General features: G+C 41.5%; 1 protein-coding gene across 2 annotated transcripts in view; it reads right to left on the reverse strand.

Annotated features, from left to right (window-relative positions):
- Positions 1–23,598, reverse strand: part of CACNA1H (calcium voltage-gated channel subunit alpha1 H) — a 170,473-nt gene that overhangs the window by 44,937 nt on the left and 101,938 nt on the right. For both annotated transcript variants that reach the window (XM_007499288.3, XM_056805700.1), the window contains exons 18-24: positions 23,046–23,114; positions 21,848–22,032; positions 18,475–18,601; positions 17,239–17,364; positions 13,471–13,560; positions 12,667–12,880; positions 5,349–5,500 (exon numbers count right to left, since the gene is read on the reverse strand). In XM_007499288.3, coding sequence (XP_007499350.2) covers positions 5,349–5,500; positions 12,667–12,880; positions 13,471–13,560; positions 17,239–17,364; positions 18,475–18,601; positions 21,848–22,032; positions 23,046–23,114 — 963 coding nt within the window. The remainder of the gene's footprint in view (positions 1–5,348; positions 5,501–12,666; positions 12,881–13,470; positions 13,561–17,238; positions 17,365–18,474; positions 18,602–21,847; positions 22,033–23,045; positions 23,115–23,598) is intronic.

Here is a 23,598-nt window from a genome sequence, read left to right on the forward strand (position 1 = left end):
AATTAGAATTATTATTTTTATTTTAGAGATATCTTATTTTATTTTTATCAATTACATATAACAAATTTCCACATGAGTTTTCTGCAGTTATATGATCCAAATTGTCTCCTTTCTTCCTTCTCTACTATTATCATGTAAAACATATTCCCATATTGTTCATTTTTTAAAGAGAATAATAATTTAAAATCCAAATCCCCAAACAAAAAACCCAAATAAGTGAAAAATTGCATGCTTTTATCTGCAGAATTGTTTCTTTAAATTACTGACATAATTCATTTGTAATTTCATTTGGTTCTATATTTTGCCCCCACAGAATTTCATTTACAATTTTCTCTTTTTCTTTCTTTCTTTTTTTTTTGAGAGTTAGAGGTTTGGTTCTGAATTTCTCTTTCATTAATCTGGATATTTTATATTACATGTATTCATCCATGTCATTAAAATGCCCAGTTCAATTTATACTGAACCGGATATAGTGGTTTCTGATAATTCTCATTGATAAATCTCCATTTGCTGTGATATTCCAATATATTATCCTAAATAATTTGGTTTTCCTTTCTCTTTTTTATTTAGAGGAGACCATATTATATAACAATTGATTAATTCTGTATGTATTTTTAAAAAATATGCCTCTTTGGTTTTTTAAAATCAATTTAATTTCTATTTTTTATTCCATTTAAGCTTTAATTCTCAAAATTTCCTCCTTTATGATTTTTTTTGGGATCATTAATTTGTTGGATTTCTAATAAGCAGATTCTCAGTTCATTAATTCTCTCTTTTGTTAATGTCAGTGTTCAGAGATAGAAGCTATCTCTAAGGTCTACTTCAGCTACATCCCAGAAATAATGGCATGTTAGCAATGTTATTACTCACTGTATGTAAAATTTATTGTTTTTCACATGTATTAATTCACTCAATGTTAGAATTTTTTGTTCTTCTCTTAGGTCTGTATGTTTCATTCATGTTGCTCTTACTTTTTATTTTCATTGGGTTGAATTCTATTGAAGATGTTTAAAGTTCCTGCCTTTATTCACTACTTCAAGAATTTTTTTTTGCTTGTTGATTTCTTTAGGATGGCTTTAGAATATGACATATTTTTGCAAAAGTAGCATGATTACAAATTATGACATGTAATTTGGAAAACAAAATAAAAAAACTAAAGATACAAAACAATTTTGAAGGACTTATGACAAAGAATGCTATCTATCCCTAGAGAAAGAACTATTGGAGTTGAATGAAGATCAAAGTACACTATCCTTTCAAATTGGTTTATTTATGCATTCATTTTGGAGTTTTGGTTTTATATAAGGATTCTCTTACAATGACCAATATGGAAGTAGACTTTGCACGATAGTACATGTATAACCCAGATCAAATTGCTTACCATCTCTGGGAGGGGGAAAGGAAGGGAGGGAGGGAGACAATTTAGATCTTTTAATTTTGGAAAAAGGATGTTGAAAATTGTTATTATATGTAATTGGGAAAATAAAATACATTTGAATAAAGAAAAAAATAAATTTAGAAAGTTGCATGATTGCTCTCCAAATGAGCACACCAAAATTAATATTTAGTGATTTCCATAGGTTTTTCCAATCTAGTTTTTCCAATATTCTCCTCAAATCTGAAAATTTCTTCCTGTTTAACTTTCTGTTAGATTTATCAAGTTCCAAATTTATTAATATTTTCATTTTAACTATCATCAGTACCTTAATATCTGCACCTATTGCATTTTTTACATTTACCCTTAAATAATTAGATGCTATGCCATTCAGTGCAAATATACACTTTATTATTAATATTAATATTTGTATATTGCATTAAGATTTACAGAGCACTTTATATACATTTTCTCAATTGATCCTCACAAATTTGTGACATAGGTATTGTTTTTAGCTTACCATAAAGATGAGGCAAGTGAGTCTGAGAGAGACTAAGTGACTTTTCAAAGGTCACATAGTAAGTGTATAGGTCCAAATTTGAATTCAAGTCTTCCTGACTCCAAATCCAGTACTATATCTGATATGCCAACTAATCACACTGACAGTGTTTTATAATTTGTGGTGACTTCAAGTATAATGTAGTTTTCCTCTTTGTTTCTTTTAAAGTTATGTATTTTGCCTTTTGTCTTATGTGAAAAAATTATGACTGCAACTTCCATTTCTTTTTCTTTTTTGATTCAACTGATCTATAATACATTTTATCTAAGAATCTCACTAAAATCCATAGATGACTCTATGTCCTTGTTGTGTTTCTTGTAGGCAATATATTGTTGAGGTATATTTTTTCTTTTCACAGGTGAGTTATATCCATTTATATTCAATTGTATGGTTATTAAATTTTTCACTGCATAATATCTTATTATAGTGCATCTAATTCTATTCTCTGAACTCTCCTTGTCCTAAGAAGACAGTGGTAATTCTCCTAAATATTCTGCTGAAATGATAGGATGACTAGTGCTACTTTTATAGGGGAATAGGACTTAATTCTTGTGTGAAAGGAAATTTTTTTTTTGTGCTAGCTAAGCCCTGACTTGGAGATCTTGATTAGGTTTCCAGAAGCTTATTGAGGCTAATTCTTAATCATTAGACCAGGGATTTTCAAATTCTTTTGATCATGCACCTAATCAATAACAAATATTTGAACACACATCCTAATATATGTATAAGTTGGATAAATTTACATAGTACTACTATACTAATATGCATTTGTATATTATATTTGTACAAATATAAATTTGTTTTCTAAATTATAAAATATGCAAAAAATTAAAGGATGAAATAGATAAAAATAATATTTTAAAATAATTTTTTGTTTTACTTTATTAATGGCATAATACTTTTTGTTCTCACAAATTATTCCTACTACTTCTAATCTTTGGTAAGTGCTATATGATTCAATATGACTCATTACTTTTGAAAAATTGGATTTAATACATTGTGATATAATCATCTGAGAGCCTGGTTCTAAGTTTGGTTGCTTTAATACTTGATTTTTATGAAGATCCAAAGGACAAATGGCATTGATGGTCATTCTTACTAAATGATGATATTCATTTTTCAATCCCATATGCCGATTTTGCAAAGGTTTCTGTTGACATTTGGCTAGTGAATTTTAATCTTTCTTGATGTTGATTAGTTCTTTCAAACTAATCAGCAGTTGAATTTCAATATTTTTCTATAAATAGGTGAAGAACTCCTGAAATGCTTAATTGGAACATTTTTCTAAATAGGAGAAAAAAATTACTTTTTCTCCAAGTTTAAGTGTATAGAGATGAGAGTTTTTATAGGTAACATGTTAACATTATTTTTGGTGCCAAAAGCTTAGTTTTAAAAAGTTTTGCTAATTGGAATAGCTTCATACATATCATTAGCTTGAGGACCAATATATTCAGGTCAAGAACTATTTGTTAATGGTAGTAGAAATAAATCTATAAATTTGAATTTTCTAGGTCTACTTCTTTTTAGATATGATTAGATTGTTATTATTTTTGTAGCATAATATGACTTCTGAAGAAATTATAAATGGAAAAATATTAGTTTTACTCTGCTAATATTATTTGTCTATGTTCATATTATAATTAGTGTGATTTCTTTGTAGGAAACTAATTTTTTCAGTTTATTTTCTTATTCATTCATTCATTCATTCATTCATTCATTCATTCTATTCAGTCAGTCATTTGTTCACTTATCCAGTCACTTATTTATTTTTCATTTACTCACTTATTCATTCATGTTCATTTATTTGTTTATTTATAAAGACTAGATGTCCCTACCTCACCCAGGCTGCAAGTACAGTAGCCATTGGTGGGCTTGATCCCATACCAATGAGAGTTATGGGAACTTCAATCTGCTCCATTTCTAATTCAGGCAGTCCATTTCTTTTTAGGCAATCTGATGATTCCCTAATGGTATGACCATATTGATTCCAAACAGTGTGGACACCTGATTAGCTTTAGACCTACTAAAGTTCAGAACTCCCAAGCTCAAGAGATCTGTCAGACTCAGCCTCCTGGGTAGCTGGGATTACTGTTGTGTCCTTGCTGTAGAAAACTTTTAAAGCAAGGTTGGTTAAAGTAAAGTTTATTTTAGTTAAAATTTGATAATATGACCTGCAAACCTTCTTAATTAGGCACATATAACTCGAACACTAAAAATGATGAAGAAATGAATGAGGGGTCACTGTCTACTCCTCCATGTTGGGGACCTCTTCCATTGGACTGGTTTATATTCCACATGAGACAAGTGATCATCTGACATACAAAGTGGGAGAATCAATCTACATGTTAAATATTAATAAAGCCTAATTTCTTCCTTATTTTTGAGTAAAAATAAATATAATTCTAATATTCTATTTTCCCTCATCCCCTGGTGTTATCTTGTACACCCCACTTTGGAGATCAATGCATTAGACAGCAAGCAATATATTCTGAATAAGGATCACAGTCATATAACATCAGGGCTTGAGGGAAACTTAGAATATTGAACTGAGAATGTCCTTGGCATAGTTTCTTCTACACAGAAGATTCTTAATAAATGTTTGCTAATTAGAATTCATTTGGATAGAGGCCTTAGGACAGAGATCATAGAATGTTAGACCTAAAAGGGGGCTAAAACAAATATAGCACATAGGATGTTTGTACTGGAAGAAAGCTGAGTAACCATGTAGTCCATCTCACTCATCTTACAGATGGGAAGACTGGAAGGTCTTCCAGAGGGGAAGGTCTTATATAAGCTTTGTCTGAGAATGAGCAGTAGAGGAGGACGACAGCCCAGGTCTCCTGACTCTCAATATACCAGTTTTCTCCCAAATTTCATTAAATTCTATGAATGAGGAATTAAGCCACCTTCAGACCTAGGATCAGGGGCAACAGGTTTGAGAATAAACAGAGCTAACTGCCTGTTAATGAAAAGAGAAACATGTCACTGATGAAAGATCTTCTACTTTTGAACCTCAAACATGCTGATGGGGTTAGTGTCATCCTGAAGCACACAATGCCCTTCAGGACCTTACCTCCCTTCTCTTTGGGAGGGCTTCATTGGGCATATCTGGAAGGTCTTTGGGAACTGAAATGGGAAGGGCTCCAGAGGATCCACATTAGACTTTGGCAATTTTTGGTATATTCTAGAGTTCTTTGCATCTCCTAGATCCAATTCCCATACACCAGAAAATAATTCAACAGCTCCCATGATCCCTCTGGCCTGGGATGATCTCCTTTTTTATGACGTCATACAGGTTTATTACAGTCTGCACTACACATTGGCGTACTGGCTCATGCTTAATCATGTTTGGGTTCTTCCTCCCCAGGCAGACCCATGGCCTTCCCGAGGACAGGACCCAAGCCTGATCCTTACCTTGGGCTGATTGTAGTGCTCCATAGACATGGTGATCACATTGACCCCGATGATGAAGGTAATAAACAGGTCCAAGTAATGGCTAGTACACAGGCTGTGGATGGACCTCCGGGTGGGTGAGTAGTCCGCATAGTATGGCCTGCGCTGGGCCTCTGGGGAGAGAGAAGGGAATGCACAGGGGCTGGTGAGTGTGCTGGAGACTGGCCGTGATGGAGCGGGGACGGGGTACAGCCACTGACGTTTCCTTCCTGCCCTTTTCCCCCAGCTCCCGATTGGGGAATCGGGGCCTGATAGCGATCTTCCAGGGGGCAGATCGGGAACTTTTGAGTGTCTTAGACTGGGTTACACTCCATGCACCACCAGCTCCCAGATTCCCTGTCTCGACTCTCAGAAGTGCCCGATCCCTGTGCCCAGGAAGCTCTTGGGAATACATTCCAGAGAGAGTGACTAGAGGGTCCTGATTCCTGTGAAGATAGCCTTTTTCCTGGGGATTTCTGAGCCATCCGGGGCCCGGCCTGCTTTGGAAAGCACAGAAGTATAAGGAAAAGGACCAGAGGAAAGGACTGAAGGGGTGAGTGTGGGGATGAGGGAGCTACAGAACCAAATGTGTCCACACCTCTGGCCTTCTTGGGGGAACACTGGAGGAACAACATGTAGAATTGTGTCTGTCTCAGCTTCCCAGTGGAAGGATGTGTTTGGGCTGAATGGATTTCTGCCAATGGTGTCTTTGGAAATGGCTGAGGTTTCCACTGTGTGTCCTTATTTACTGAGTAATATCAATGGGGGTGAGCCAGCTCTCAGTTATCCAGGGTCTGAGTCACCTACGTGGGGTATTCAAGCCTCCTTAGAAGTAGGATTTGAACCCAGGTCCCCCTTCGGGTAGAGCTGGTGTTGACAAGCCTGGGTTTTGATTGTGCCCAGAGAGAGGGCATTTGGGGAGCTGTGGGGCCCATGCCTGCTAAACCATAAGGCCAGAGTACAGTCCTGATATTCTGATAACAACAAATGAGTCTGATAAGACTTCAGAATTGAGAATCAAGGAAGTGCTTTATCATCCAGGTGACCTAGAAGATAGAGCTCTGGACTGTGTGTCAGAAAGATCCGAGTCTGAATCTCGCCTCAGACACTTACCAGTGAGCCACTGAATTTTTCTTTGCTTCAGGTATCTCCTCTGTAAAATGGTGCTGGTAATGGCACCTACTTTTAGGGAAAGCACTTTGCAAATGTGAAAGCACTGTATAAATATTTTAGTGAGGAATTCAGGGAGATATGGAGATCGGGTTGAATTATCTCAGTATTAGAGCTGATGTCTTAACCTAGGGCTTGAGGATGGGTTTTAGGGAGTCAGTGAACTTGGATGGAGAAAAATATTACATTTGTATTTTCCCTAATTTTTAAATAAAACCAATCACTTCCTTTAGTTGCCAACGTGGGCAATGACAACAACCCCCTCCCCCCAACTTTTGAGAAGGAAAGGGTTCAGCAGAATCCCCGGACTACTCCTGACCCAGAAGGTCAAGATGTCCCATATCAGAAATGAGTGATGGGGAATAGGAGAGCTCTGTCTTCTCCTTGGCCATGGGTGGAGAGAAGGGGGAACTTTCTAAATGGCTGAGTAACCACTGTAAAAACACCGAATGAACACCTACAAAATAGTTGCTCTAAACGGTGTCTTTTCAGACTGGAGGTGAGCCTAGGTTTACAGAACTGGCAAAAATCAAGTTCTAGTTCTTTCAGTTCTTTCTGAAAAGGAAGGTAGGGAATAAGCCCTTTGTAAGGGTGGGCTTTGTGCCAGGAATTATGCTAAGTGGTTTTATTTATTTATTAATTTTTTTAGTAACATGTATTGTCTCATTTGATTCTCACAACTCTGCAAAGTGAGCACTATTATTCTCTCTATTTTACAGTTGAGGAAACTGAGGAAATCAGAAATTAAAATGACTTGGCCAGGGTCACACAGCTGGTAAGTGTCTAAGGCCACATTTGAACTCAGCTCTTCCTGACTCCAGGCCTGGCATGCTGTCCATTGCACCACCAGCTATTTCATAAAGGTAGAATCAAAATGGGCTTGAAGGGAAACAATAGCTGAAGAGGCAATGGAACAGAATGGAGAGGATAGACCTTGGAGTCAAGAAGTCATGGGTTCCAGTCCTTCCTCTGATACATACTGGCTGGGTGACCCTAGGCACAACTACCTAAATCTCTTGGCTGCACAGCAGATATTAGTCTTCATTGATTGTTAAAGAGCTCTCTACTCTAATGAAATCATAGGCCTAGTGTAAAAAAACAAAACAAAATCCAGTAGAGCTTTCATATTGCAAAGCATTTTAAAAGAATTCCTACACTGAATAATCACAATAACCCTGTAAGGGAGAGAGGATGGGTTTTTTATTATACCCATTTTATGGATAAGGAAACTGATGGTTAATGAGCTCATGAGACTTGTCCAGAGTGACACAGCTAATGGGAGACTGAAAACAGACCCTAACACTCTTTCCATCATGTCATGCTTGCTTTCTGGGAAGTGACTTGCTCAGAGTCACAGGGTCAGTAAGTGTAAGAGCGAAGCCTTGAATGCCCAGACGTGATACTCAAGAAGGAGGTCTGGAAGGAGAATCTAGCCTCCTGGGGCACTGCTGAGCTGGCCAGTGTCTGGTCAGGAAAATACAATTTGGAAACCCCAAGAAAGCCAGAGGGAAACATTTGATGGCCACAAGACACTCACATATCATGGTCAAACAGGCACCATCACACACATGCACCATGCATTGGCAGGGGCTGAGGGAGTTGAGGAGAGCTTATGCAGAGGTCATAGTGGGATGTAGGGCAGGTGGTTTGGGCCAGGATTCTGGATTTCTGATCCATGCAGCAGCCAGTTGCTTTGGCTAAAAAGCCAAGCGCCCACGTCCTGAGTCAAAGACTGGGACACCAGCCTGGACCAAAGGGGCTTAGACTAGGGAACAAAGCAGAGAAGAGGAGACCCTAGGCTGAAGACTAGACCAATTCAAGAGCTCCCCATCAAGCAAGAGAAAGGCACCTGGTCCTCAATGCTGCAAGAGTCGATACATGCTCCTTCGGACCCTGCTGAGCATGCTCAGGGGTCCCGGTTGCTGAGGATAGGGTGGGATATGGGAGGTCTTAGGCTAGGAGAGCATTCTGGAGCAGAGTAGGGGTAAGTCCAGGGGAGCAGGCAGAGGGAAGTGATCAAGCATGTCCTCAGTGATGCTAGGAGGCCAAAAATGGAAGGCAGGGGCAGCCTCTTCTTGTCTCTGCCCTGGCCTTCACACCAAGGTCAATATCACTACATAACTCATTGATTTCTCTGTTTTCACCCAGGCCTGAGGAGAACGGCAGCTTCTGGAGCTCAAGCTTATTGTAGGTGCTTCAAAAATGCCTGTCAATGGATTGCCTGAGGTCTCAGTGGCAGCCTGGGCTGTTCCATGGTGGACAGGGCTGGGGAGGCAGGGGAGGTGGGGGAGAAGCTAGTGGACTTCTCCCCTACAGCTTCCTTTGATTTACTGTTTCCCTTCCACACATTAATCCTTTTCTGGGCAGCCCCAGAGGGTGGCTCCTCTTGGAGCCTCCCTTGTGCAAAGGTTTCTTTCGCCTGCCTCATTCTGGACGAAGAAGGGTCAGGGATGCTCATGGCTTCCTCTCAGAAACACTGACCCCTCTGGCCTGATAGCACCGGCTGAGCTGCTCCGATATTTGCCTCTTTAGGAAACGCTAGAAAGCAAAGGAGGCAGAAAGACAAGTGCCCTAGAAGGCCAAGAAAATACCTGTATTGGGGAGGGTGCCTGGAAAACAAGGGAAAGGGTTTTTAGCTTTCAAAAGGGAAATGCAAGTATTCTAAAAATCACATACACCAAATATCTCTATCTATGGAGAAACCTGGGGAGTCTTTCTGCTCCCTTTCCCCTCTTCTAAGCTGTCAGCTTCCATCTTGTCTCAAAAACCTTCCTCAGCTATCCTCACCCGTGTTAAGCTCTTATTCCCTTGTCTTTCCCTAACAGTAACAGTCTATATGACACATTTGACACTGTATACTCTCCTATATTATCCTCCAAACCACCATTCTCTTCGAAATGTGATATTTTCTAGGTCAGGTTATAGGGCTGTTTCTATTCAGTTTTTCCTTCTTCTTCTTCCTCTTCCCCCCAATTTGTAAAATCCTGCCTTGATCTTCCCTTTTCTCTCATCCCCAGAGTAGGAGCCATTTAGGGGCAATGCTGTGGATCTGTTATTTCTGAAAATTCTCTTAGAGCTGGGCATGGATCTTTTTGGTCTTCCTCACAGGGGGAGTCTCTGGTGAATAGGCTTAGATCTCCACGTTGGGCTACAGAACCAACATGGCATCAGAAGTCCTAGCTCCTTTTCTCACTTCTCTTTCCCATTCCCAGCTCACTCTCTGATCTGCCTCACCAACAGACCAGCTGCCTTGACTCCCTGAGGATGACTATATCCTGGGAACCGATTAGATGAGTGATGAGTCCTTGCCTTAAATTGCCACTGCCTAGTGGCTCACTTTCTGACCTGGCTACCCTGCACTCTATATCCCTGGCCCCATGTGGGCACCTTCCTTTCCCTCCTCCTCCTTTCAACCTCTCTTTCAGATTAGAATGTAAGTTCCTTGAGAGTAGAGATCTTGCTTCCTCACTTCTATACCCCTAGAGTTTGGCAAAACTTCTGGAAGATAATTAACCTTAATAAACGGTTTATCTCTTGATCTAATTATCTGTCCCATAGTAAGAGGTCCCTAGAGGGAAGGGTCCAGGTCTATACTTTCTCTGCCTCACCAGGCTGAGTTCCCTGAGGGCAAGTCACAGGCCTCCATTTTCACTTATCTCCTTGACAATATCATTGCTGAGTTGACTATAAGACTGGGCATACCAGTAAGATTGAGAGAAGACTTATTTATTGATAAATTCTGAGACACATCAGAGGTGAGCAGTCAGTTACATATTTTCATAGCTGGGGGGGTACCTTAGCAATCAGAGTATAGTCCAATTAAGCACTCTCTACAATAAAGGATAACTTCTGCTTACCTACTTCCAATGATGAGAAGCTCACTACCTATCAAGGCAGCCCATTCTACTTTAGAGAAATCCGAATGGTGAAAACCGATGAGGAGGCTTGACAGAACAGTGGACAGAGTAGCAGGACCGGAGTCAGGGAGACTCCTCTTCCTGAGTTCAAATCTGCTCTCTGACACTTACTAGTTGTGTGACCCCAACCAAGTCATTTAACTCTGTTTCCTCATCTATAAAATGGTCTAGAGAAGGAAATGGCAAAGTACGCCAGTAACATTGTCAAGAAAACCCAAAGGGGTCATGAAGTATCAGACTGGACTGACAACAACCTTAGAGATCATCATTCAAAGTCCTTCATTTTATAGAGGAGGAAACTAGGTCCATGCACATATTATGATTTGCCTGAGGTTAGGAGCAAAGGCAAAATTCAAATACTGATTCTGCAATTCTGAATCAAATGCTTTTCCCACTCTGCCACACTGAAGAGAAGTACAAAGAGAGGAAAGATGATTGGGAGAAAAAAGAGTGAGGGGAGGCAGAAGGAAAAAAAAAGGAGGAGGGAGAAATAGAATAAGGAAGAAGAAAAAGAGGATCATAGGAACAGGGACTTTGGACCAATCTTTTCCAAACCTCCTCATTTTGTAGATCAACAAACTGAGGACCTGGAGTCTTGCCCAAGGTCACAAGTGTATTGAGGAGGAGGAGGAAGAAGATGAAGAATAGAAGAAATAGAATGTTTTGGAATAGGAAGAAGATGAGTAGAGAAGGAAGAATAAAAGTAGGATTAGGGAAGAGTAGGAAGAAGAGAATAATGAGGGAGAAAAGGAGAAAGAAGAAAAAGATGCTTTGTCTGGAGGAACTGGAAATCTCTTTCTATGAGAATCACTTGAAGGAAAGGTTGATTTAACATGGAGGAGAGAAGACAGATAGTTCTTGTCATTTGGTTCTTTTTCAGTTATGTTAGACTTGTCATGACCCCATTTGGAATTTCCTTGACGAAGATGCTGGAGTGGTTTGCCATTCCCCTCTCCAGTTCATTTTATAAATTAAGGAAACTGAGGCCAACAGGGTTAAGTGGTTTGCCACTTCTTCAATTTATTTTATAGATTAAGGAAACTGAGGCAAACAGAGTTAAGTGATTTGCACAGGGTCACATGACTAGTGACTGTTGGAGGTTAGAATTGAATTCAGGAAGATGAATCTTCCTTACTCCAGACCCAGCCTGCTATTCACTTTCTTTGGATGGGTCTTTAAAGTGCTGCCATATAAACTGGCCCTAGAAGTAATGGGTAGAAATCACAGGGAAGCAATTCTGGCTCGGAATAATGAAAATCGCCTCTAATAACCACAGCTATTCTACCACTGGGATGAGCTGCCTTGTTAGAGAGGGAGGTCCCTGACTGTAGAGATATTTAAGCAGAGAGGGGGGGATTCCTGGGTCAGAGAATATTCTAACACTGGCTAGTAGGTTTGACTAGCTGACCTCTAAGGTCTCTTCCAGGTCCCTTATTCTGTAATTTAGAGGAAGCCTACCAAAGAGTCTCATTCCTTAGTCCTTGGCATCTCTCTGTCCAATCTTCTTTACTCTGCCATTTTTTTTGGTCAAAGGACTGGTGCCTCTTCTAAGGGCTATTCTATGGGCAGCCATATCCTGAATGTACCCTCTTCCCACCCTGGGGTTTTGGTGGCGTGCAGGGGCATGCATGGACACTCAGAAACTGAGAAACATTGCAACTGGTTGGGAGAAGGAAGAGGCAAACAGGACCAAACCAGAAATGAGAGAGAGAAAACGCAGGCCACTCTAAGTCCCAGGGCACAGAGGTCCCCCTGGTTATCCTCCAGGGAGGGAGGGAGGGAGGGAGGGGATCCTGATGCCTTCAGAGGACAACCCGGTCCCATCTCAGGCATATTTACTAGCATCCGAGACACCCCCGTTCCAAGGGCACGAGCTTATTCAGAGATCCTCGGCACCTTACGTGTGAGACCCCACCAGGTTCGATGAGGAGAACAATGTGGGCTTGGAGAAAAACAAATCCAGGCTTTCCCACTGTGGGTGCGGTAGGTATGCCAACAAACCCAGGTCGCAGGGGGCCGCTCCGCTGCTTCTCCGACAGGCCACGTGCGGACATGGCTGGAGTCTCAGCAAGGCTTGTCCAGGGAATGGGTGCGTGGCCTGTGACTTAGAGCCCCACCTCCCCCAAGTCCACAAACCAAGACAAGGTGTTTGTTTTATTTTTCTCAACAGGCAGGGCTCAGAAAGAGTCTACTTGGTAACGCAATCTACCGACCGGACACGTATATCGCCTTACTCCTACGCTTCTTCTCCAGCCGCCGGAGCCTCTTCTCCTCCCTCCGTCGGGCTTCCTCCGCCTCCTGATGCTGCCGGCACTTGTGGAAATTCTCCACCACGACGCCCACAAACATGTTCAGGACAAAGAAGCTGACGATGAGCAGGAAGGAGATGAAGTACAGCAACATCCAGGGGTTGTGGTTCTGGATGGGCTGATGGCCCGTGGGGTGGGCGGGAGGGGAAGGAAGGGAAAGGCCCAGTGGGTCATGGTCTGAGCCAGGCACAGAGGCGCGCCTGGTCCCCAGAGCCCATCTACCTGCGTCCCAGCAAAGCCTGTGTCCCTCTGAGCCCCATCCCGTGCCTGCTATTGGTACCATCTCCCCACCCGATCCAGCCTAGCCTCTGTCTTCTCCCCCAGAGCCCTGGCAACTGCTGAGCGGGCTGATGGCTTATAGTGGCTTAGAGAAGGACCTTGACTGAGAACGCTTGCATTTTTATAGTGATCTCAAAGGGATGAAATTGGAATTTCAGGCACCATGCGGAAATATTTTGGGGCTGGGGAGCCTTCTTAAGTGCTGCATGCCCTGCACAGGTGTCTATCGAGGGGAACAGTAGTGATGACTACCTCCAGAAGTGTGTATATTTCAGGGTTTCCAAGAACGTTCTTCAGTTTAGAGGCTTTAGGGCTGATAGAAAAGGGTGATGGGAGGTTGCAATAAAAGTGAGGAAGACTTTTTCTAAGAATGCCCTGGGATTCATGCAGCCCTGTGAACATCGTTGCCATCTCTGAACCCCTAGGTACCTGTTGGTTGATGCCCACAGCATCCAGGCCATCATACATGATGTTCACCCAGCCATCCTTGGACGAGAGCACAAAAAGGGACATAAGAGCCTGGCCCAGGAAAGACAGAGAAATGGAGTCATGACCTATGGATGGCCAGTCCTGCAACCAAGCGCCCCAAGCACCTCCCACTCCTCTTCACTAACTCAGGGGTGGAGAGGTAGGGATAATGGAAAACTAGCTAAGAACTTACTGGGCTTCATCACCTGATAGGGCTTGAGGCTCTAACAGTCTATGAAAGAGACCCTAGATAGGAAAGAACTTGGCTAAAGTTTAAAAAAACAAATAAACCCTGGGGTTGAAGTCAGGATTTCTGATTTTACCATTCTAGTTTTCCTACCAAGCATATTTTGAGTAAATTGCTTATCCTCTCCGGGCCTCAATTTGCCCCTTTGTAAAACAGAACCATTAGGCATGATGATCTCTAAGCCCCTTCTCAGCTCTGACAGTCATTTTATTAGCACCATGGTTTTTTTAAACCCTTACCTTCTGTCCTAGAATCAATACTGGGTATTGGTTCCAAGGCAGAAGAGTGGTAAGGGTTAGGCAATGGGGTTTAAGTGACTTGCCCAGGGTCATACAGCTAGGAAATGTCTGAGTCTAGATTTGAACCCAGGATCTCCCATCTCTGGGCCTGACTCTCAATCTACTGAGCCACCCAGCTACCCTAGTACCATGATTTTTGTATTTCTTTTGGACAATTTGTGAACATACTCTGTTCTTGGAAAATAAACTACCAAAATCCTCCTAAAACTCAAGCTCTTCCACATTTCTAAAGGGAAAGGGAAGCAATGGTGTTGGAATTCAAAGCATCTGGACAGCATCACTGTCAGGGAGTAGACAATTGGGGGGGTTCGAGTGTGGGTGAAACCTTTAGCAGAAGGCAATTTTAATTTAACTTACTTTCAACAAATATTTATTAATGCATCATAGTAGAGCATGGCTTTAAATGGGCAGGGATTTCAGAAGTCATCTTAGCCTAAACCCCTCATTTTTCAGGTAAGAGAATGGAGGCCCAGGGGAATGGATCATTTGGCTCAAGGTTACATAGCAAGTGACAGAGCTGGGATTCAAACAGAGGTCCTTTGCTCCAAATCCATCCCTCTTGGGATTACAGACCTAAAGACTTGGAGCTGGAAGGTATGTGAGATTCTCTAAATCTAACTGTCTTTTTGCTGATGAGGAAATTGAGAGGTATTAAGTAGCAGTGCTAGGATTTGAACTCAGATCTCTGGAGCCTAAATATTATCACTCCCTCCATTTTTTCTCACCAAGAGACTATTCTTAGGCAAGCCTGATCCTGAGCACTGGGAAGATCTAGATACAAATGACACAGGCCCTTTTCTCAAATAGTTTACAGTTCAATGGGAGGAAGAAAACATGCACAAACAACAATGGCATGAAGATGAATAAGAATAAAGCTAAAGAGAGGTCTAGGTAAAGTGTTAGGAGAAATTTGAGGAGGAGGAGATTATTTTCATCTGGGGAAATGAGAGGAAGGAACTTGAAATATGGAGAACATAGACCAGATCTTAAAGGAAAGGAGGGAGATATCAACAAACGTAGATTATTATTGTGGTAGGAGTGGTGAGAATGCATTTGGGGCATGGAGCATGGTGTGAACAAAGGTACAGAGGTGGGTACAAGGCAAGGAGAGGCTAAGAAATAGGGCGATTGGTGGCTATAAGACAATAATTCTGGGTCCAGATATGGTTTAGTGGTCTAGCAAGTTCTAATACCTTAGTCAGATAAACACAGTTGGGGCTCTGTCTTTACATCCAATCCCCAAACTGGATTATTCTAATAAGCATTTATTAAGAGCTTACAACATGTCAGACACTGTGCTAAGCACTGGGGATACAATTAATTAAAAGATAGTCCCTGCCCTCAAGGAGCTTATAATCTATAGTCTTAGTCACCAATGGCAGGCTATAAGCTTCTCAGGAGTCTGGCTCAATTCAAGGGGTGTTTGATAGTACAGCCTTAAAGGGAACTTGACTGTTAATACTATTACTATTGAAAAGAGTTATGTAGCACTTAAAGTTCTAGATAATCTATATTTTATAGGGATTATCCCATTTGATCAACACAACAGTCCTATGGAGATGGGTGATATTATTATCCTATTTAACAGAGAAGAACATGGAACTCGAGAGAGGTTAAGTGATTTTTCCCTAGGTTATTATGTATCTAAAGAAGGATAGGAATTCAGGTCTTCTTGACTCCAAGTCCAACATTCAACACATCCACTATACTCCCTAGCTACTGCCAAGCCATCTTTTTTTTAATTTTAAAATTTATTTTTAAATATCTTCCCATATTTACATGATTTGTTTTCTTTCCCTCCCCTCTTCCCTCTCTTTTCCCAGAGCCAACAAGCAATTCCACTGGGTTGTACAAATATTGTCACTTGATATCTATTTCCATATTATCCATTTTTGCTATAGAGCAATTTTTTAAGGCCTAAACCCCAAATCACACACCTATATATACATGCGATAAGTGATGCTGTATCTTTTGTTTTTGCATTTCTACTCCCATAGTTCTTTCTCTTAATGTGGACAGCAGTCTTTTACATAAGTCCTTCAGGAGTGTACTAGCTTTTTGCATTGCTACTAGTAGCAAAGTTCATTACATTGGATTGTTCCACAATGCTTTACTTTCTGTGAACAATGTTCTCCTGGTTCTGCTCATTTCATTCTGCATCAGTTTATGGAGGTTCTCCCAGTTCATATGGAAAGCCTCCAGATCATCAATCCTTACAGCACAATAGTATTCCATCACCATCAGATACCACAATTTGTTCAGCCATTCCCCAGTCGAGGGACACCACCTCATTTCCCAATTTTTGGCCACCACAAAGATCTCAGCTATGAATATATTTGTACTTTTCCTTATTATTATTTTGGGTACAACCTCAGAAGTGGCGTGGCTGGATCAAAGGACAGGCATTCCTTTAAAGCCCTTTGGGCATGATTCCAAAATTGCTTTCCAGAATGGTTGGATTAATTCACAACTCCACCAGCAATGCATTAGTGTCCTAATTTTGCCACACTCCAACATTTATTACTTTTCTTTGCTGTTATATTCTACCAAGTCATCTGTGTCCAAACTGCACTCCCTAGCTAGACTAAGAAACCATCTAGGTCCTGTTGTGATAACGATTTTATTTTGTTTACCATGTCTCATTAGGAGCAGGGTTTTTAGGTCAGAGAAAGGGTTTGTGACTTTTACACTGTTCCCTTTAAGAGGGGACAGATAGAGTTTGCTGGGGTCACTTTAAGAGGTGTACCATAAAGAGGAGCTGGCTTTAGGAGTTTGGGGTGTAGATTCTCTCTCTCTCTCTGTGTCTCTCTGCCTCTCTCTCTCTCTCTCTCTCTCTCTCTCTCTCTCTCTCTCTCTCTCTCTCTTTCTTTCTCTTCCTCTGTCTCTCTCTGTCTCTCTCTTATATTATATATTATATATATATATTATATACAAGAATATACATTATAACAGTCCCAAAGGTCTGCTGAGTGCCCACACCCCATTTTTTCCATCTCTGGCCATGACAGAAATTTTTCCCTGGATGTTTCCACAAATATGGTACTCAGCTTAGGGGAGTAGCCAGACCCAGATGGAGCAGGGAGGAAAGTCTGGACCCAGTGTGAACCCATTGGGCATACCTGATCGCAGTCTATCATCTGTGGACCTGACCTTGACCCCAGCCTGACCTGACTTGATGCTCACCTGTCCTAGGTTATCAAAGTTGTACTTGCGCCGGATCCAGCGGTAATGGGCTGCACAGCAGTCATCTTTGGTGGTGATGTTTCGAGTGTCTGGTCCATCGCAGTAATAAAATTTACCCTTGAAAAGCTAGAAGAAAGAGACAATTCAGCTCATCATATCTCAACCAATGTTCATGAATAATAAACACTCAAGAAAGGCCAAATATATGTAATATTTTGTGCTAAAGACCCAGAGATGGATATGACAGGAATCTCATTCCCAGGGAAGCTTACAATATGATTGAAGGGTGGAGGAGGGGAGAGACATCCTTACACATTCCTATGATACAAGGGTGAGGGAAATTAATCCTAAGGAGAGGGTCCAGGAAAAAAGCTGGGATAAATTGCTGAGGGAGGCAAGAGGGATTCTTCCAAAAATGGGAGAGTAGGGGTACTAGAGGAGTAGAGATGAGAAAATATAATCTAGCAAGAATCTTTCCAGGACTTAATTTTTTCTTCCATCAAATGGGAATGCATGATATTTAGCCTAATTTTTTTCCCCAGGAATGGAATCATAGAATGCTCTATCTAGAAGAGCACTTTAGAGACAACTAGTCCAGGGATTCTTAACGTTTTTTTAGTCGTGAACTCCTCTGACAATCTGATGAAGTCTATGAACTTCTTTTCAGAACAATATTTTTAGATATATAAAATAAAATACATAGGAATGCAAATGAAACAAAATTATATCAAAATAGATGCCTTTTTCCTCCAATTTCATGAACTCCTTAAAACCTACGGTCCTGCATCTAGGGCTGGAAAGGATCTCTGAGCACATCTAATTCAACTGCATCATTTTATAGATGAGGAAACTCAAGGTCCAAGGAAATTTAGTGATTTTCTAAAAAAAACTTTTACCTTCTGTTTCAGAATCAATACCAAGTATTTGTTCCAGGGTAGATGAATGGTTAAGGGCTAGTCAACTGGGGTTAAGTGATTTGCCCAGAGTCACACAGCTTATAGGTATGTGAGGCCAGATTTGAATCTAGAACTGCCTGTCTCCAGGCCTGGTTCTCTATCAACTGAGCCACCTAGCTGCTCTAGAAATTTAATGACTTTTTAATGGCCACACACATTGGCCAATATCACACACTGAGTTCATAGCAGAACTGGATTTGAAATTGTGCCTCCAGGTTCCCTTACTAGCACCTACAACCCTATACCACACTTTTCACTCAAGTGAAAAGAATAATCTTACCTGAACCCCAAGAATACCAAAGATGATAAAGAAGGCACAACAGATGAGGACAATATTTCCAATGGGTCTAAGGGATGATATCAAGGTCTCCACCACCAACTTAAGGCCTGGGGCTCGGCTGATAACCCTGGACCAAGACATTATGACAAATAAATTTTAGAACAAATTTTGAACATTAGTATCCATCTCCAGCATCCTTACTGGAACCTAGTTTCCAATCTGATGGCTACATGGTAGCCTTAGTAATTGTTATTGCTGTTGTTTACTCCGGTCTGACTCTTTTTGACCCCATTTGGGATTTCCTTGGCAAAGATACTGGAGCACTATGCCATTTCCTTCTCTAGCTAATTTTACAGATGAGAAAACTTAGGCAGAGTTAAGTGACTAGTCCAGGGTCACACAGCTAGTAATTACAGAATCATTAAATGTCTGAGCTAGTAAAGCACTTAGGTGTGAATAAATGAATTAAAAAAACACATTAAGTGTTTGCTATGTGTAAGCACCTTGCTAAACAGAACACTTAGATAACTTTTAATATACTTCCTCTCCCTTCTGCATATCTTTTTTTATAAAGAAGGGGAAATTGATGCCCAGGAAGGAAGAGAAACTTGCTCCAAGGTCACAAAGTGAGTCCACTGGCAAAACTAAGACTTGAATTTGGGTCTTTTGATACCTAAATCCAGCATCTGGATGTAGAACAACATTTTCAATAAGTTGACCATGATTTATCCTTGTCCTCACAAAGAGGCATCAGGAACCAGATTTCTGACTTCATTTTATCCTGGAGAATGTGATCTGCTGTCAATTTATACAGATAGCACTACTTACACACAGCTCTTTCTAGACCCCAAGGACCATGTGTCTGGAGGTCATAGGAGCTGCCACTGCATGATGTTGTGGGTCACCCTAGTTCAGCAACCTGACTTTTCTGATTCATTTTGGGTAGTAAATTAGGCATCACCTTTTGCAATCAATCATCAGGAGGATCATACACTCATTTCTTCTTTGTTGTCATAGTTCAGTTGTTTCCCAGTTGGGTCTGACTCTTTGTGACCCTTTTTGGGGGGTTTTCTTGGCTGAGATCCTGAGTGGTTTGCCATTTCCTTCTCCATCTCATTTTACAGATAAAGAAACTGAGGCAAACAGGGTGAAGTGGCTTACCCAAGATCAACCAGCTCATCAGTGTCTGAAGGCAAATTTGAACACAGGAAAATGAGTCTAGCTGACTCCAGGCCTGGCACTCTGTCCACTGCCCACTTAGTTGTCCCCAACTATGCATATCTTCACCCCATCAACCAACAAACATTGATTTATTTTATTTTTTTAAAACCTTTACCTTCTGTCTTAGAATTGATCCTAAGTATTGGTCCCAAGGCAGAAGAGCTATAAGGGCTAGAAAATGGAGGCCAAGGGACCCCCAAAAAGGGTCACAAAGAGTTAGATGATTGACTATGAAAAGTGATGTTTAATTATTACCCAAAGTGTCGGAGGTCAGATATGAACTCAGGATTTGAACCCAGGCCTGGCTCTCTAGTTACTGAGTTGCCTCATTGCCTTTTGATTGTTCAATCTTTATCAGAACATCCTTGTCCCTTCCACATGTTTTAAACTTTGCTTTTAGTTCCCATTTCTTAGGCGCTAAAGATCTTTTCTCTCCTACCTCATGCCCTGGCTGAGTTAACAGAGTCGCATACAGCTCCCTCCACCATTCCCCAGCCCTGTCCTGTCACTCCCATTTAGAGATTCTTTGCAAAGCTAGCTCCATGGGAACCAATCATATAATCAGCATGCTGACAGATTCATTGGCCTTCATCCCCGGCCTTGAATTGGTCAATGAACCCCTGTTGGGGATGATAGATGGTGTGATTATATATAATGCTTCCCTCTCTCTCAGACAGCTCACATGCTCTTTATCAGGAAGAGCAACATTTGCTCCTTCACTCTACTGATCCAAAGGTGTACATTTTTGATTTATGTACCCTTCTGACTGCCCATACGAAGTAGGGATTCAGGCATCTGCTGAATGCAGACCCAGGAAGACAGAGTCGACACAGGGGCCCTTGGCTCAGGGCTGGGGCAATCACCAGGGTAACAGGGGACTCTCATCAGCCAAAGCTGCCCATGGAGATCACTTTCCCCACACTGAGGCTATAAGAAGGGAAGCCAACAAATGGAAGTAGGTCAGTTTGGCAAAGGGCAGCACTGGGTGGATGTCTGATCACCCATACTTCAAAGTGCAGGAAGTGGAGAGGACCAGGGTTGCCATATGAGACTAGTGGGACTGGATCATGGAGATACTTGCTTCCATCTGGTGCTATTTACCTTTCTATCTTTAAACCCTTACTTTCCATCTTAGAATCAATATACGTGGATTGATTCCAAGGCAGAAGAGGCATAAGGAATAGGTAATGGAGTTAAGTAAATGGGATTTACCCAGGGTCACATAGCTAGGAAGTGTCTGAGACCAGATTTGAACTCAGGAAGATGAGTCTTCCTGACTCTGTGGCTGGAACATTATCCATTGTGTCCCCTACAAGTTACATACAGGGTAGATAGAAGGGAGTCTTAGTGAGGATAGATCTAACAGATGGGAAAGACCTTTTGTATAGGTAACATTTGAGGTGACTTTTTTAAACCTTTACCTTCCACCTTAGAATCCATACTATGTATTGGTTCTAAGGCAGAAGAGTGGTAAGGGCTAGGCAATGGGGGTTAAGTGACTTGCCCAGGGTCACACAGCTATGAAGTGTTTTGAGGTCAGATTTGAATCCAGGATCTCCTATCTCTAGGCCTGGCTCTCAGTCCACTGAGCCACCCAGCTATCCCCCATTTGAGATGATTTTTGAAGGAAGTTAGGAATGGTAAGAGGTAGAGGTGAGGAAGAAGTCTTTGGTCAGCAGTGCCAGTGAGGAGTGACTAACAGTAGCCAGATGGTAGGACAACTCAATTAAAGTCTCAGTCTCAGTTTTCTTATCTAGAAAATGGGGGTAACAATAGCACTATTTCATTGGGTTTTGAGTCAAGTGAAATATGTATGTAAAGTGTTTTGCGAACTTTAAAGCGTCACATAAAGGCTAGCTATTTTAGTGATACTTCTGTCCCAACTCATTTTACTTTAGGCAAATGAACATGTGCCTGGGCCTCTTTCCTCTTATTTCTCCTGGTTGCCTTTAGGGGCCCTGGACTGTCCAGAAACCAAGAAGTTAGAGACCGAGTGAAGAGGCTTGGATAAGTCATATACTGGATGATGAACTCTGGATGATTGAGAGCTGGCTATAGGAAGGACTTTCTTTGGGTGTCATTCCCAATGGTTCTACTTCATTCTATATGCAGTCCTATGCAGGGGGTACAGATTCAGGAGCCCAGTACTTACCGAAGTGGCCTCAGTGTCCTCAGCAATCGCAGGACCCGGAGGATGCCCAAGATCTTGGCCCCACCAGCTGAGGCCATAGAGACAATGATATCAATGATGGAGACAAAGACTAGCAGTCCATCCAGCACATTCCAGCTGCTCTGCAGGTAGCTGTTCTCCCCAGAGAAAAAGCCCAGGGCCACCACCTGGGAATGGAGCCACAAATATTGTCAACTCAAGAATATTATTGAAGGTGTACTCTGTATATGGCCTTGTGGGAAGCATATACTGGATGCTAACTGTGTACTCAACCTTTATTTTTGTCTTATCTTTCTGTCTTCCCTAGATCCTGGTTTGGGTGCTTATATATAGTGAAGCAGAATGGGATGGTGAAAAGAACTTTGGACTGGGAGACAAGAGGCCTGGGTTAAAATCTCAGATTCTAAACTTACTCTTTGGGTGGCCATGGGCCAACTGTTTTACTTTTCTCAGCCTCAGTTGATTCATTTATAAATTGGGGGATATAAATACTTGCACAGTTACACAGAATTATTGAATGGAATGTGCTTTGTGCATATTTAAAAGTATAAACTCTTACTAGGTGCTTAATAGATGTTTTTTGAATGAATGGATAGATGATGGATGGATAGATGGATGGATGGATGGATGGATGGATGGATGGATGGATGGATGGATGGATAGCACCCTGTGGTGGACATGTGGGGTATAACAAAGTAAATACTAAAATGAATTATTCATCTTTGGTCTCTACCCTTAGGAATATCATAATCTGGTAACTGAGATGAGCCATCAATAACTAGAATTCAAAGTCATGGGGAGGCCTAGATATTGCAGGGAGATTTCAGAGGACCGAGAGATCACCTTTGGCGAGGGGGGATCAGGGGGGATCACAGAGGCAATGTTGGAGCTGGGTCTTGAAGAGTACAAATGGGATTTTAGCAGATGGGAGGAAGTTTAGCAGTGGGGAGGAAGTTCAGGGCAATGAGTGGTTGTGGAGTGGTAGGTAGACCTAGAGATAGTCGGACAGATACATGGAGGCTTTGGATCTTCCTGTGGCTATTCTTTAGATTCTTTTGAAACCATATGCTATGTTTATTGGGTTGCTGAGTAAAAACCATGCTGAATCCCCATCCCCTCCTGCTTCTCTTCACTCTCTGGGCCCTCAGTCCATGAAAAAGAAAACTGTGATGCCAGATACCTTCACCATCATTTCAGCCACGAAGATCGCTGTGAAGATGTAATTGGAAACACTCAGGAAGACCCGCTCCTGTAAGGAAGCGACATGCTATGAGGATTTCTGGCAGCGAAGACCCAGAGGTCTGGCAGGTTGGAGACACACTGATCCTCAGTAAATGGAAAATTAGGGACATTCATGGTTTGTCCTCATAGGGGCAGGATGTCTCCCAGAGGGAAGTTGCAAATGAAAAAGCCCTGGGTTGGGAGCTGGCAGACATATCAATTCTGGTTCTACCACTGATTTGATTTGCAGCAAGTCACTACTTCCCAGATGTTGGTTTCCCCATTTGTAAGATAAGTGTGAACCTGTTAGACTAGAAAATATCTAAGGTCCTGGCAAGCTCTGACATTCATTCTCTGATCACATGAGTTGCCCTGTCTGAGATTCTCAATCAAAGTCATTAGCTACAGGTCCATCTCTGCAGGGTGTCAGAGACCTACATTCTGTCAGTAAGGATGAAGAGTACTGAGAAATCTGTCTGGTTCATTCAGGAGTAATTCTCCTGTTGGATATC

The sequence above is a fragment of the Monodelphis domestica genome, chromosome 7 (assembly GCF_027887165.1).
Source record: "Monodelphis domestica isolate mMonDom1 chromosome 7, mMonDom1.pri, whole genome shotgun sequence".
Taxonomy (NCBI): Eukaryota; Metazoa; Chordata; class Mammalia; order Didelphimorphia; family Didelphidae; genus Monodelphis; species Monodelphis domestica.